The sequence below is a fragment of the Lethenteron reissneri genome, chromosome 21 (genome assembly GCF_015708825.2).
Source record: "Lethenteron reissneri isolate LAM-NWPU_2019-01 chromosome 21, ASM1570882v1, whole genome shotgun sequence".
NCBI classification, from domain to species: domain Eukaryota; kingdom Metazoa; phylum Chordata; class Hyperoartia; order Petromyzontiformes; family Petromyzontidae; genus Lethenteron; species Lethenteron reissneri.
In genome coordinates this window covers 3,454,044-3,468,570 of record NC_083799.1, presented here as the reverse complement: position 1 = coordinate 3,468,570, position 14,527 = coordinate 3,454,044, and the positions used below count along the sequence as shown (strand labels likewise).

The 14,527-nt window shown below is 48.9% G+C and overlaps 1 protein-coding gene across 1 annotated transcript in view; it reads left to right on the top strand.

The window, feature by feature from the left end:
• Window positions 1–14,527, top strand: part of LOC133345064 (zinc finger protein GLI4-like) — a 63,001-nt gene that overhangs the window by 26,197 nt on the left and 22,277 nt on the right. Inside the window, 3 exon segments of the mRNA XM_061555473.1 lie at window positions 6,453–6,561; window positions 12,379–12,599; window positions 14,092–14,289. Of these exon segments, the coding sequence (XP_061411457.1) occupies window positions 6,453–6,561; window positions 12,379–12,599; window positions 14,092–14,289 (528 nt within the window).

Below are 14,527 nucleotides of genomic sequence, written 5' to 3'. Positions count from 1 at the left end.
TCGGTAAAGTCACGTAGAAGGGAAATAATAAAATAATACAAATAAAACATAATAAAATAAAAAATTCCGGTGTTGATATGTAAACTCCTTTGTCAAGGCGCTCTCCTTCCCCCGACCCAGCTTAAATATACGCTGCCAAGCTTGGCGGTGTTCATGGGGACGCTGTCTTTCCGACAGCTCTGTTTCTTCACCTGAGGACGGCTGCTTGCGGTGTGGCCGAAACGTCGTGAGAATTTTTATTTTATGATGTTTTATTATTATTTTTTTATTATTTCCCTTCTACGTGACTTTACCGAAAGAACCAAGAAGAAGGCATAGTCAATCACGCAACTTGGACTGCATTCTTTTTCAAGTGTGTTAAAACTCCAAATCCAGCTGAACAAAACCTTAGTGGGGGTGGGGGGGGGGAGGAAGAAAATGGAATAAGCACCCAGTTATGGAGTCTGGAGTGAAAGCATGGAAACTATTTTTTTTCGGTGCAGTATGGTGGGGTCTGAGTGACGAATTTGCAGGCGCCCACTAATGACGGCAACCTTTGAAAGCGCGGCGGTGGCGGCGTCGGTGGCAGCAGCACACACGTGTTCTACACACGCGGGAGAGTAGTCCTCCACCATTAGGAAACATCACTCCTGCTGTCGTTGGGTGCCGGGCGCCCTGCAGATGCACTCCACCCTGCCGCACGGGAATTGAGGAATGCTTGAATTTTGTTAAAGCAGCTTGACGTCTTATGCTCTGGCTGAAGGATTTGTTTTCTTTGTGCGTCTCCACCGCAGCATTCTGCTAACGGATGTGTTTGACACAGATGGCAGTTATTAGAGGGAAGAAACCAGTAATGGATCAAATAATTTCCCCCATCGCCATTTTGTACCTTAATCCTCTCCGTGAGCACCTGAGTGCTGTTCAGCTTAGAGACCCACGTAGCTCCGTGTCGCTGGTCGGGTAGCTTGGCTCTAAATGGGGCAGCTTTGGGTATGAGATTCACACATGCCAATGATGTCTCAACACGGCCGGGTAGCAGCAGGAACATTAACGGAGGAACAGTGAAACGCCATGAGGAGCCAGAGAGAACAAATGTAGATCTCAACCAGTTTACGGGATCCTTAGCGTATCACAAGAAGTGGCTAAATGTAATATTTGAAGGAGGAAAGTTAGATGCTAAGAAACAGCTAGTTTCTATTGACTGTAAAAAAAAGTGTGTCGCCACTTGAGTGATCATGGAGCAGTGGTTAATATCAGTTGATAGCCCGGTTTAAGTGGCGACAATTCCATATTTCTATGGAAAAAGTGTACGAGTTATATATGGCTCGGCATAAAAGCTGGTTACCTGAACCTTTTACATTTAAGCAACGTGAGAAACTAATCGTTCTAAGTTAATATTTTTTTACAAGCGATTTAAGCAGCAGTCTTGATTTTAAACATTACAGTGTTTGAGAAAAAAATTCAAGATTGGCAGAGGGCTTGAAAATTGTCATTTGGTGCAGATATATTTATCTTTCCACTCAATAAAATGAATAAATAAATAGCCATAAATACCACTTTTTCCGTTGTATGTTGTATTTAGATGTGTACAGTATATAAATGCACATTTTTCAAAGCTTTTTGCTCATTATATGTTTCTACCACATTTTTGTACCCTGTAGGTATTTATATTTATGCCAAGTCTCCATGGAAACAAAGATAACTATTGCTCAATGGGTTCTCATCTGGTACAATACGTTATCTATGTAGTGAGTCCAACTGAGTCGCAGACGTTGTCTTGGGAGCTACACTATTTATTACATCAACTCAACACAACATAACGTAACCTACGGTCGGTTGTTGAACACCAATCTAACCACGCTAAGGCAAAACTAGACATGGTCCCGCTATTCCGGTCCGGACCACGAGCTGGGTTCCCCATAGTTGCAGCAGCAATTTGGGAGATGTGCCCACCGGCACCTGCGGACAATGCAACCAGGCCCTGTCCTCTGGCGACTAATTGCACAGGGTAACACGGGCTCCCTTGAGCCGATCGTTGGCCAACTGTCTGGCCCGGGAGTTAGCATTGGCAGGTTCCCACGGCTCGGAAAGTTTGGCAAGAGTGAAACGAACCGAATCAGAAATTTTGGACACTTTCGCGGCGGGCTTAGCTTGTAACTGCACATCGATGGGATGATCATAGTCCTTCCCATACATCCAAAAGAAGGAAGAGTAGCCAGTGGACGTATGAGGGGTCATCCTATAAGCGGCGAGATCCATAGGAATATGCAAGTCCCAATCGACCTGTGACTCGCTGACCAAGTGACTCAACATGGAGGTCAGAGTGTAGGCATTGGACCATTCCATCTGTGTGCGGGTGGTACGGTGACGTGCGTACCTGTTTTGTCCCCAGCAAATCGCAAACCTCACGCAGCAGCTTGGATGAAAATGTTTTACCTTGATCCGTCAAGAGGTGCTCAGGGGCACCCTTATCCAGAACATAGCCATTGAGGAATGCCTCAGTAAGAGTCACAGCCGATTGATTCGGGAGCGGCCAGGCCATAGTCCAGCGTGAGAAATACTCAACGCCCACGAGCAAGTACCTATTTCCACGCGCGGAAGTAGGAAACGGCCCGAGAATATCGAAGGCAACAATTTCGTTAATACGCGACACCTGGATGGATTGCAGCGGAGGGCAACAAGATCTTGCTGGCGGCTTCCGCCGGGCACACTGTACGCAGCCCTTCAGCAGATCCTCGAAGTCGGAGGCCATGGCCGGTGAATAAAAATCCAATTTAAGAGCGGCCAGCGTCTTTTGCACTCCGAGATGCAACAATCGTTTATGTACAGCCCATACAACCTCGCCACACAGGGCAGTAGGGACAACAATAGCATAACGGTGCAATCCTCCATCCCAATACATGAGCAGCCCGCCCCGCAGGTCAAACGAGGTGACACTTCGCTGAGCCATGCTACCGGCGGTCTCCCTGACACGCCGGCGCAACTTAAGGAGAAACGCATCCTGCGCCTGCAGGCGTCCCCACACCTCGTATTCCAACCCGATAACCGCATCCCATGCGGTAGGGACGTCGCCCGTTCCACCCATCGTGTCCGCAGCGGACGCAACGAGAGGGGAGGGGGAGGTCGACCCGGCCGGTCGACAACGACCAGAACCCGAAAAACAAGCACACTCTCCGCCCACGGGCAATCGCGATAGGGCGTCGGCGTTCGTATGGCGAGAACCCTTACGATAAATAACTTGGAATGAAAAATCCTGCACGATTTCAAGCCAGCATGACAATTGACCTGAGGGCTGATCCACACACAGTGTCTACTGGAGCGCCGTGTGATCGGAGCGCACCTCAAAATGTCTCCCGTACAAGTATGGCCGATATTGTTGCGCAAAAACCACTATGGCCAATAGTTCCCGGCGCGTTACGCAGTACCGCTGCTCGGCAGGAGACAGCACCCTGCTACCATACGCGACCACGTGCTCCACACCATTGACAACCTGGGATAACACCGCACTAATGCCGGTATTACTGGCGTCCGTGTCCAAAACGAATGGCAAAGCTGATAAAACTGCGTACTTCGCTGGCCAAGGTGGGGGTCGGCCACGTCCCAACGCAAGCAGTTTTCTCCGGGTCTGTTGCGATGCCCGATTCGCTATCTATATGGCCCAAGTATCGAACCGATTTTTGGAGTAGGTGACATTTCTGGGGCTTGAATTTCAGGTCGGCTGCACGCATCTTAACGAAAACACCCCACAGGCAATCCAAATGCTCATCAAACGTGCGACCGAAAACAATGACGTAGTCCAAATATATTAGGCATGAATCCCACTGGAGGCCCGCTAAAACCAACTCCATTAGATGCTGAAAGGTGGCCGGCGCGGAGTGGAGCCCCATCGGAAGCCGGTTAAACTCAAACAACCCTTGCGGTGTTCTATAAGCTGTCTTGGGCCTTGAAACCTCGTCAAGCGGCAGCTGCCAAAAGCCCGACAGAAGGTTAAGGGTGGAAAAGAACCACGCGCCCACCAAAGCATCCAACGAATCGTCCATACGAGGCATCCGCAATGGAAACCTTGTTAAGCTTGCGGAAATCAACACAAAACCGCAAACTGCCGTCGTGCTTTTTAACAAGTATGATCGGAGCACCCCATGGGCTGGTGGATGGCGAGATGATATCTGCGGCCAACATCTCATCAACCGCCGCCCGAACATGTTCCTTTTCGCCGGGCTCAGGCGGTAAGGATTCTGCCTAATCGGGGCGGCATTTCCCATGTCAATATGGTGGCTCAAAAGGGACATGTGACCGATATCAAATTTACTTTTATTAAAAATGTCGGAAAATTTCCACAGGACCGCTCTCAGCTTCCCCATTTGTCCCACGAATAAATCGCCACATTCAGAGCACAGTCCATCCATCCATCCAGCACTCATCTACCTCCCGAGGTCCGTGAGCCTGAACGCCGACCCCGACATTCCCCACGACATCCTTCTCCGGACAGGCCGGAGACGCATGCGCAATCACGGAACCCTCCTGAATGACCGTCGTGTCCGACCCGGCATTAAGGACTTGTATGAAAGGTTCCTGGTCCCAGGACACCAGCGTCTGAGCCACTATGAGTGACATCCCCCGACTAAGCTTAATTGAGGGACCCAACACAATACCATCCCCCTCAGCGCGCACATTGAGCGGTTTACGCAATCAAAGGGGCACCAATATTTGCGTGCCGGGCGGAATCCGCACCGTTCGGCACGCAAGCGCTTGCACCGTGGCGTTAGCAGAACACATGCGGGTCGGAGATGGGAGAAATGCCATACGCCCTCCCGACAGCAATTCCAAACAACCCTGGTCGATACACATCTGGGGCATTTTGCCAAGGAAATCAGTTCCCAGTAAGCACGGAACAGCCAGGGCCGTAGAAACCAAAACATAGCCCGACAATTTGACAACGGCAATGCGCAACTCAACAGTTATTCGACCGATTATCCCCAACGATCCGCCGTTGGCGGTGATACATGGAGCATCCACCGGCTCCACATCCCGACATCGGGGGGGCAAAATATTGTAAATGAGTTCGGAAATAGTGGTTGAAGACGCGCTGGTGACAACTAGCATGCAAATTTCAAACCCCTCAATGAACCCAAGCACAGCCGACGATCCCGCGGCCGCCGCAACCACTCGATGTGCCAGCTCAGACCACTGATCCGGTCGGAGCGGCCGCGCGTTGCGAACATACACCGACTCACCCCGAACCCGCACGCGACCCCGATGCAAATCGGACCCCCCCGATGGGTGAAGTGAACCCTGGGGCCGAGTGTGGGGTGCGCTGCGACTCGCCTTAGGAAGCAGAGAGTCATTGGAAGGCGGACATCTCGGGGGCCGCCGTCGAGGAACCCGGCAGCCCGATTGGACGTGCCCCGCAGGCCGCAGTTGTAGCATCTAACCACGCTACGGCAGAACTAGACACGGTCCCGCTATCCTGGTCCAGACCACGAGCTGGGTCCCGGACCGCGTGGCTGGAGGCTTCTTCAACTCGATGTGGATCTTTACTCACCATCAGTCAAGAACCCCGAGCCCCACACGGGGCCCCCGTTATATCGGCCCGGGCTGGGGCTCGCTCCGCCTCTCGCCCCGCCCACCTTCTCGATCTCTCTGGCCCCTTCCCGAAGGATCCCGAGAGCTCTTTTATACCACGTGACCACCCAGCGGCCCCCGTCCACCGGTGGCCCCCCTCCAATATCATCCGGTGACGTGTCGGCAGGTCAACCAGTGTGTCATGCCCCTACGTAACCCTGGCTGGCTGACACTCTCTCTCGCTCCCTCACCGGGAGCCCGCACCGCACACTGTACGTGGTGCTCTGCGTTAACCAGCACTCACCCAAGCCCCGCTAGGGCTGGTACTACGCCCAGTAACCGGGCTGCACATAATGACAACATATTATCCGCCATGGCCTCGCAAGCCCGGCACCACACAGGGACATTCACAGTCACTACATCTACATCACCAGTGACTCTCGCCATGAACCCAACATTGTTATCCATTTACATCGTGCATTGACGCAGCCTCATTTCCAGCGACGTATTGCTACGGCTGAAGCGCTCCTGATCAGAAAAAAGTCCACACTCGGCATGCACGTCCTAAACTCTGACGTTAAACCGGTAACAAGTGTGTGGGTGCTCGTTCCCTTCCAAAATGTGTCAAATCTGCAGGAACAAACGAGCGTGCCTCCATTCCCCCATGGATGTCCACGTCCTACTGTTTCTGTGCAGTGCCTTGAGATGTGGGTGCAAGTAGAGGACGTGTTATAAACCCACATTGTATTGCATTGCATCTTGTTTCATCACCCCCTGAGTGTATTTACTGGCTTGAATTGTGCTTGGACTCGGTCGATGTGCCGTTGGCTTCGTTGGTGATAATTAACTACAACCGCACTTGAAGCTTTTGCGCTGACACCCCCCCCCCCCCATCTCTTGTTGTTGTGCAGCCGCTCCTCACCCGCTCTTCCCGGCGTTCCACCCGCCGATCCCCCTGGACAGCCGCCACCACGAGGGCCGCTACTACTTCGAGCCGCCCCATCTCCACCCCTTGCATGGGTAAGGGCCACGACGGCGGAGGGGGGGCGGGAGGGCACAGCCACTGTGGGTGTCGCGGGTAAGGGTGGCAGTGGATGCAGCTCAGCCGCTTGTCCTACAGCAGGAATGACCAACTCTACCTCATTAAACATGTACAACAATAAACGAGCGTTTAAGGATAGAGCCATTTCTCAAAATATTAGCATCTTACACGAACAGCATATTGACTGCAGTTTTTCAATGATGTGTTGGTGTTAGTAGTGTCACTGATATGGCATGTTCGGCCGACGTTTGTCAACACGGGGAAGCTCCTTATTAACAGCGCAGTGCATCATTCGCTCAGTGGGCATACTTTGTGGACAAATATTTAATGATGTTCGTTACGTCGAGCATGCTCTGGGGTTTGTGCAGCTGCCGTTAGCGCTGCTTCTGTGGCAGCGGCTGCGAGTCGACGTTTATTTTAAATCAGCGTCAGAGCTAGAAATGGCTATATTTTTTGTCACCCCATGCTTGGGATAATTATTTTTTTAGCTGCAGCAATTTATTTGTATTCTTGCATAAATATGCGTCGGGTAATTGAATATGCTTTCCCACCTTAAAAACATTTTAAAATAGAGTGTAACCCTAGGGTAGGATGCATGATAAAGTATTACTTTTAAAATCTGCACTTAATTCAAATACATTTTTCTAAATGAAAAAACAACTGCAGCTTCAAAATTGCTTAAGACTCAATGTCAAGTGTGGAGTCTAAATTTTGTAGACAATTTATAGTTTAATTTTTTTAATGATGCCTAAAATGCAAAGCCCATCCGGCTTGTGGATATATCTTGAAAATTTACATTTACAAAACATTTCATTTCAACTAAGCATTTTTACCCCACCCACAAATATGTCCAAGCACCCATCCCTGATGTATGGACTGTATGTTGAATTTCTTTTGCACCGTATGTAGCCAACCGTGCCAATCGGACGTGAGGCGATGGCCGTACAGCTCCAGTAACCCTGCTGCGACGTAAAGTGGCTGGACACAAAAACAAACTTCAGCAATATGCTTAAAAGAATGGCGGAAAGTTACCATAACGTTCTCCTTTGACCGATTTCCAAGCTCAGCAAAAATAAAAAAACATTTAAAACCTTTTTTTTTTCCAAGCACTCAAAATTTTCTGAAGATTAGAGGCAGCGATCCTCCCCACATCCCGGCGCCGGTGCCAGTAATGCAATGTGCTGGAGAGTGACGCACACCCTCGCACGGCCAGGAGCTCGCGGCCATCCATCACGCCGGCTGTTTAGGTGTGCGAGAGGAGGGGGGGGGGTACGATAACGCCACCGCCGCCACAGCCTCGGGGTTTGACAGGGAACAGAGCAGCCCCACAAAGGGACACCTAACAGCCCTGCGTGCCGTGATTAATGGCGCTCATTCGGACCGATAGCCTCCACTCGCATCCCACGTGCCGCCCGTGCACCGCTAACCGAATCAGACCAGGGTGATCGGGGATGACTCGGTGGCTGAGGCATTGTTCGGCAAATGGTGGAGAGATGGCGGGCGTCCGGACGCCAGGCGCGTCACCTTCCCGGCTTCGATAGCGGGAGGGCGGTTCCTCCGCACCGCCGTGAGGCCCCGCCGATCCATTTGCGGCACATGGACCGCAAGCAGGGAAAAGTGGTTTTAGCGTTGCCTGCACACCTTGCACCTTTTTACGGATTGAGAATATCGCTGCCCATGTGTGATTTATTGTACGGCGAAGAGGTTCGGCTTAAAAAGATGCCGGTCATGTATTGAGGAAATATTGTCTTGAAAAAGAGACTTAAACGGTTTCGTGGAGCGATAAGCTCAGTAGGGATTTTTCCTGCACCGGAGCCTCTCCTTGACTTGCACATGGATATAGCAAATGCTTTCAAAGCCATTCCCAGATTTCTGCACCCATCCATCATAATTGTAATGATACGTTTGCAATGCACAAAATGTCTGGGGAGTGATAAATGATGGAAACGAACATTTCACATCCCTGCAGTGACTTGCTTGTTTTGTAAGCAAAATTCTTAAAACTCAACGGCAAAAAAAAATACAAATTCAACCACACGAAACAATGCTCCTCTACTCCCACTCCAAAGACCGGGTCAGTTTGCTTTCATCATTTTCTTTCATGTGTCTCATAAAAGGAAGCGTGTGCCAATGAGTTTATCTGAACACATTCTCGGCTAATCCAAACCTGCGCCCATTGCTCTTCAAGGAGATAATGCAGACAGCGCGGGCGGGTGGCCTCCCCTCTGTTCCTTTGCCATGCAGCTGAGTGGGTGCACGGACATGCCATACAGCCCCTACCACCGTGCGCCACCCATTGCTTGGCTTGGACAAGCTGTCCGCGGTTTTAACGCCTCTGTTGGGCACGGGGTGATCAATAACATTCCCCTAAAAGCATGTGAGCACAACCCCATTGGCTCCTTAATCAATATGGCGTATACCCACACGTATAAATCAGACTCCTGAAAAAATTGAAGAGTGAGCCATTAATATACTCAGTCTTCAACCTCGTGCAAAGTTGCAGGGTGACAAGATGCCGGTAAACGCTTTCCGATTTTCCACAAGAAAATATTGGAGTTTGAATTTTGCTTCTAATGTGTGTTTGGTAAACACCCATACATCTTTGTACAGCCAGTAAAAAATGGATGTTTTAATAGCGTTTGCTGATGGAGTTGCAATTATCAAAGCCCGGGTGTTGATGTCGGTGAGACACGCAGACACTCATGTGGGCCATGTGGCGGCAAGAAAAATGATTAACATGTGGGACTAAAATGAGCATGCACCTACAACCTCGCACTGTTTTTTTTCTCCTTGCCTTGTTAAAGAATTACATTCCTGAGAGAAACACACGTGCACGTGTGCGCGTGTGTGTGTGGGGGTATTGTGTTACATTTTATATGCCGGAATGCAAAAAAAGAGAGAAAAGATAGCCTTCTGGAATCAACAAGAGAAATGGGTGAAGGACAATATGGAAATTATTCTGTTGTAAACATTGTCCAACACAAACGTCTTATTAAATAAATACCATTTTAAATTGGTGACCTTTCTACCACAATAAACGATGGTTCTTTGTATAGTTTTGTGAGGATATTTTCCCCTCAGAGTATTTCTTTTTGTGGAAGTATCTCACTGAGCCCCTCAAACGAGAAACAGAGACTCAAAAACATTCTTTTTGTTTTCGTTTCTGTTGGAGTGGAGTGTGGGAGTGGCAGAGCACAACATTGGCAGGGAGAGCTGTGGTGGGGGAGGGTTGGTGGAGATCCCACTAAACCGGGGTTGAGTGTAAAACCCTCCTCAGATAGCATCTCGTCACGGGCAGATGAGGAACGAGGGATGGAAGGATCAGAGCTCTGCGTCACTCTTTTCTCAAATTACCATGGTCGGTGGGAGTGGGGCTGGAGGACCCGTGTGAGGAGTGGTGGGGGATGGGGCTGAATTATCCGACTCCATGGAAGGCCTGAGGCCACAGAGTGGGGGCAGCCGCTGGCTGGGCCGCAGGGCTTTGAAACATCGCCCTATAAGAAGATGGGCATTTTGAGGGCTGCTTTATTCAAAGTAGAAGGCTGCTGGCAGAGGTAGGGACATGCAAGTTAACAAGTCACTCTGCTCTCAGATTTCTGAGAGCGATTTTTTTTGAGTCAAAGAAAATGTATCATTATCTATGTTCATGAATTTCGGATTTTTATTTGCCATATGATTCAACAAGCTTTAAGTATGAAAAATACAACACAATTGCATCCAATTAAAGTTGTAAATTTACACTACATATCGCTTTTTATTGCTTTGATATTTTGTTATCGTTTTTTTTTTCCTGGACAGTGTAAAGTTTGGAATTTTGATGATTTGAGCAATCTCCTCCCAGTGAAGGGGACTTATCTCCTTAACATCTGGCCCTGCCCACATCATTCCTAAAATTCTTTCCTTCCCTCCTGCAGGTCACGCCAGTTCCACAGAGAGTGCTCAGCCTCAGAGGGAGAAAGGCCACAGCCTCGCACCCCACCAGATCTACTAAACATCCGTGAAAAATATCTTTATAGCTCATCAGATTCCCCCCAGTATAAATAAAGATTCTGATTCTGAGATGCGCAGCGGGGAACGGAATTTCCTGCAGACTTTTTATTCCGGCCTCAAGTTGGACAAAAGCAGAATTGTACGTTTTTTCATTCTATTTCTCTTTTTAACCCACAATTTGTCAACTCGACGTAAGTTACGACGAGGTTGTTTATAACTACAGATATGCGCGTGGAAAATATTTCACGTTAATTGGATTGAACGTGCGAAGTATTGCCTTTGTTAAAAGGGGGGCAGGGGGCTGGCTGGTGAAAGTAAATTACAGTCAATAAAATAGAAAATGTTCTTGCTGTAATCCACCAACTGCTGGTCGCTCCTGGCCGCTGCACTGTATGGCCATGCGAAGGCGGCGGCAGGTTGTGTGCGTGTTAATCTGCGACTGTCAAAACAACAGCGGGGCCCGTGGCTCGAGCGCTCACAGCGGTGGTGGAGTTCGCATTCTCACCCCGTGCTGGGAATGCCACCAGGGCTAGCGGGCGGGCGGGCGGGCGGGCTGGCCGGCCGGCGGTTGGGGACGGGAATGGCACAGCAACACAAAGGCGCCTTGACTCGGGGACCTTAAGCAAGTTTAGCCGTGACCAGAAACGTCACCTCGTATTATTTGACGCCTGAGACCGTGGATATTTTTCTGTGTGTGCGCGAAATGGCAAAAGTGGGGGTGGGGGGAACAAAAATGCAAACCAAGGCTGACGTCCGCTAAGCGGTGGTTATGAAAACAAGATTGTGGGAAATCTGAAAAGAGGCAGTGGAGCTTACAGGATGTGGCGCTAACGTGAGACGAGAGCGCCGGGAAGAGTTTTGTCACACGTTGACGGGTTTCTTTAGGTCATTGATCCTGGGACTAATAACGGCCGGAGTAATCCATCAGTGAATGCTTATATGCGTCAGCTATGAGCAACTACGAGCGTGCTGTGTGGGATGTGTTCGGGGAGAAATGCTGCTGTAATGTGGCCCACAATCGCATGTCTTGGGGCTTATTCTGGTTTAGTGTTGGGAGCCAACTGTGCTGTAAATACCTGGGTGCACACTCACCAGGCCCATCAGACTGCTCTGAGTCAAAGTGTGCCAGCGTGTTGGAGCTGTAAAGACTACCACGTTTTTTTTTATCTGTGTAAACATAAAGAGCATTTACATTTTATACGCCATGTTTTGTTAACATTTTTCATAATTCTCCGCTCAGAGTGTTCTCTGCACAACACTTGAACCAGATTTTTGAATTGCAGTGTAAGAGTAATTAAGTCCCCTGACGATTGCCTTTGTGAGGCAGCGTTTGTTTCTTTATGCCTTCCCTGTCAATTTTAAATAAACAACTCTCCTCGTATCCAGGCAGATCTTGCTGGTCAGAGTGGCAAGCAATTTTATCCTTGCACTTTTGAGGGAGGGTGACCTGCCCCAGGACACCAGGGACCAGCGCCCACCGTTGGGATTCTTTGCCTCTCCCTCTGAACCATTTGGCACAGGTTTGACAGACAACAGAACCGGAACCCCATTTTGCAGCTCTCGAGCCAGCCGCTCCATCTTTCTAAAGGTAGTCGTCCTAAGCAGGAGCCATAGCGAGACAGTGTTGGGAACAGTGTGAGGTGGGATTTATGAGGGACTGCTACGGGAGTCAGAAATTTTTGCCGAGTTTGATCAGACATTCTCCTCGAGAGAGCCTTTGCTTGTACCACGCTGGCTGATAGAGTTGGAGGTTAGGGCAACGTTAACCATGTTCTTTGTGCGTCTTGCCTTGCATTGCCCCACAGCCCTCCGATGATCTCGTCAAGGCTCGCGATCTCGGACGTGCGATTCTCCCCACACCACGGAGTCTCGGGGCTGGAGGCCCCGTTCAGCCCGGCCCACGCGCATGCGCACGCACACGCGCACGCGTTCGTCAGCCCGTATGTGGAGCAATACCTGCGCTCCATGCACAGCAGCCCCTCCCTATCGGTCATCTCGGCTGCCCGTGGGCTCAGCCCTGCCGAAGGTACGCAGCAGTGCACGCCCTGAGATTGCCAACTCTTGGGTACAAAACCAGGACATATCATGGGAAGAAGAATATCTCATGACACTAGAAGAGGAAATAACTATAGGCAAATGTATTCTTTTGAGTGGTATATCATTAGGTATCTGATCACTAGGATTTGTAATGTTCCAGGAAGACTTACAACATTCCCAGGACAACTACTTCAGGAAGAGCACGTCTGGAGAAAACCGGGACTGGTGGCAACCCTGCCATGCTGCCACCATCCTGCAGTATGGGTCCTGCCACTCGGTTGAGCTTGTGCTGCTGGGTCACCGAGATGTTTGGCCCGATTTGGGTGTTGGCAGTGAATGCTCAATATTGCGCTGGAAAACAAGGAGGCCGACTACCGGCACAAAGATCCTGTCGACCAACATATACATCAGGCAAGGATGTTTTATTTACGAGAGGTCTAGTTTGTATTGTTTTCAAATAAAAAAATAACAGAGCCCCATTCGACCATGTGTTCCTGTCACAGTATTATTGCTACTTCTTTTCATCAAAGTTCTTGACGTGGTGAACAAAATCCCAGTATTGTCAGACCCCTAATAAAGTGCATGAGCTAGGCAGGCCCCGCAATTGGCTGCTACAGTTGGCATTTGTAAATGGGAAACACATAACAACATGTGCTTTCACACACCCAAAAATGTATATTTCCCAAGGGAAAGGATGTTTAGTTTTCCTGTTCATGTAATTGTCAGGACAGTGAATTATTTATCATAAACGCTTGTGGTTAAATTTTATAACTTGCTAAATTACCATTACAAAAACTTAAAGTGACTACCAGAAGTTCAGTGATTAAAATCCACCTCATTACTGCCTTAATGCTTTAATAAATAAAGCATGCCAGTAGTTTAGCAGTCAGCTTTAACGACATTAATGCCTTGAATACACATTTAATGACCACGGTTTTTCGGCCACGCATCAAGTGATTGTTGATATTTGCTGTTGCTTCCTGTAGTATTTTAAAGAAATAAGATTAATATTGTCTCATTACTGCAACATGCACATTTTTCTTAATTCTGCAAACAAAACTTTATAAAGTGCTGTGAAGACAATGTTTATGGCAAAGTGGCTTTTTATTCCAATACCTTGAAATACAGGCATCATAATTGTGTTCATGCACACTGGTCAAAAACATGGCCAAGGTCTTTCCTCTGTCAAACAGAATTGTATCCGGTAAATCTGTATCCAGTTAAAGATACATTTGTGGTCTATCTCTTCGTTATTTTAATACACACCCATAACGATGTTTTTTTTAATATTTAAATTTAAAATCACAAGTGTTTATGTTATTTGCACATTTTTAGTTTCATACCTCTTTAATAACATTGGCCCATGTTAATTACCACGGGCTTTGTTATTGTTCAGATGTCAGGAAGTCAAGTTGTGTGGCTTTCCCTGAACCTCACCAAATCGTCGTCCCATTGCCCTGTCTCCCTCGTGGCCTATTCAGCTTCCCATGAGGCCCTGAAAGAGCGGGGGGCCTTCACCTTCCCGACGCCGCCACCTGGCGCCGCCTCAGCCGAGTACTACCAGCACCTGGCGCTCATGGCCAGCCATGGGAGTCCGGCCTACTCAACGGGAATGCTGCCACCCCACCCGTCCCTGGGCCCCACCGGCCTGCCCCTTGACTACATGCACCACCTCGACGGTAGGTCCCAGGTTTTCACCAGTAGGCCTCGGCAGCAATTAGTTGAATAAAACACCTCCGTTGGTATTTTAAGCTGACCAAAGATAAACTAAATCAATGTTATCGCTTGCGGTGTTTTATGCAAAAGTACGCCGACTCCCTGGTGCCCCTTGACGAAATGCGCTACCAAGACAAGATATGTTGTCACTTATTTACACTTATTTATTTAAAGGCATTTCCATCAACCTTTAATTTAAAA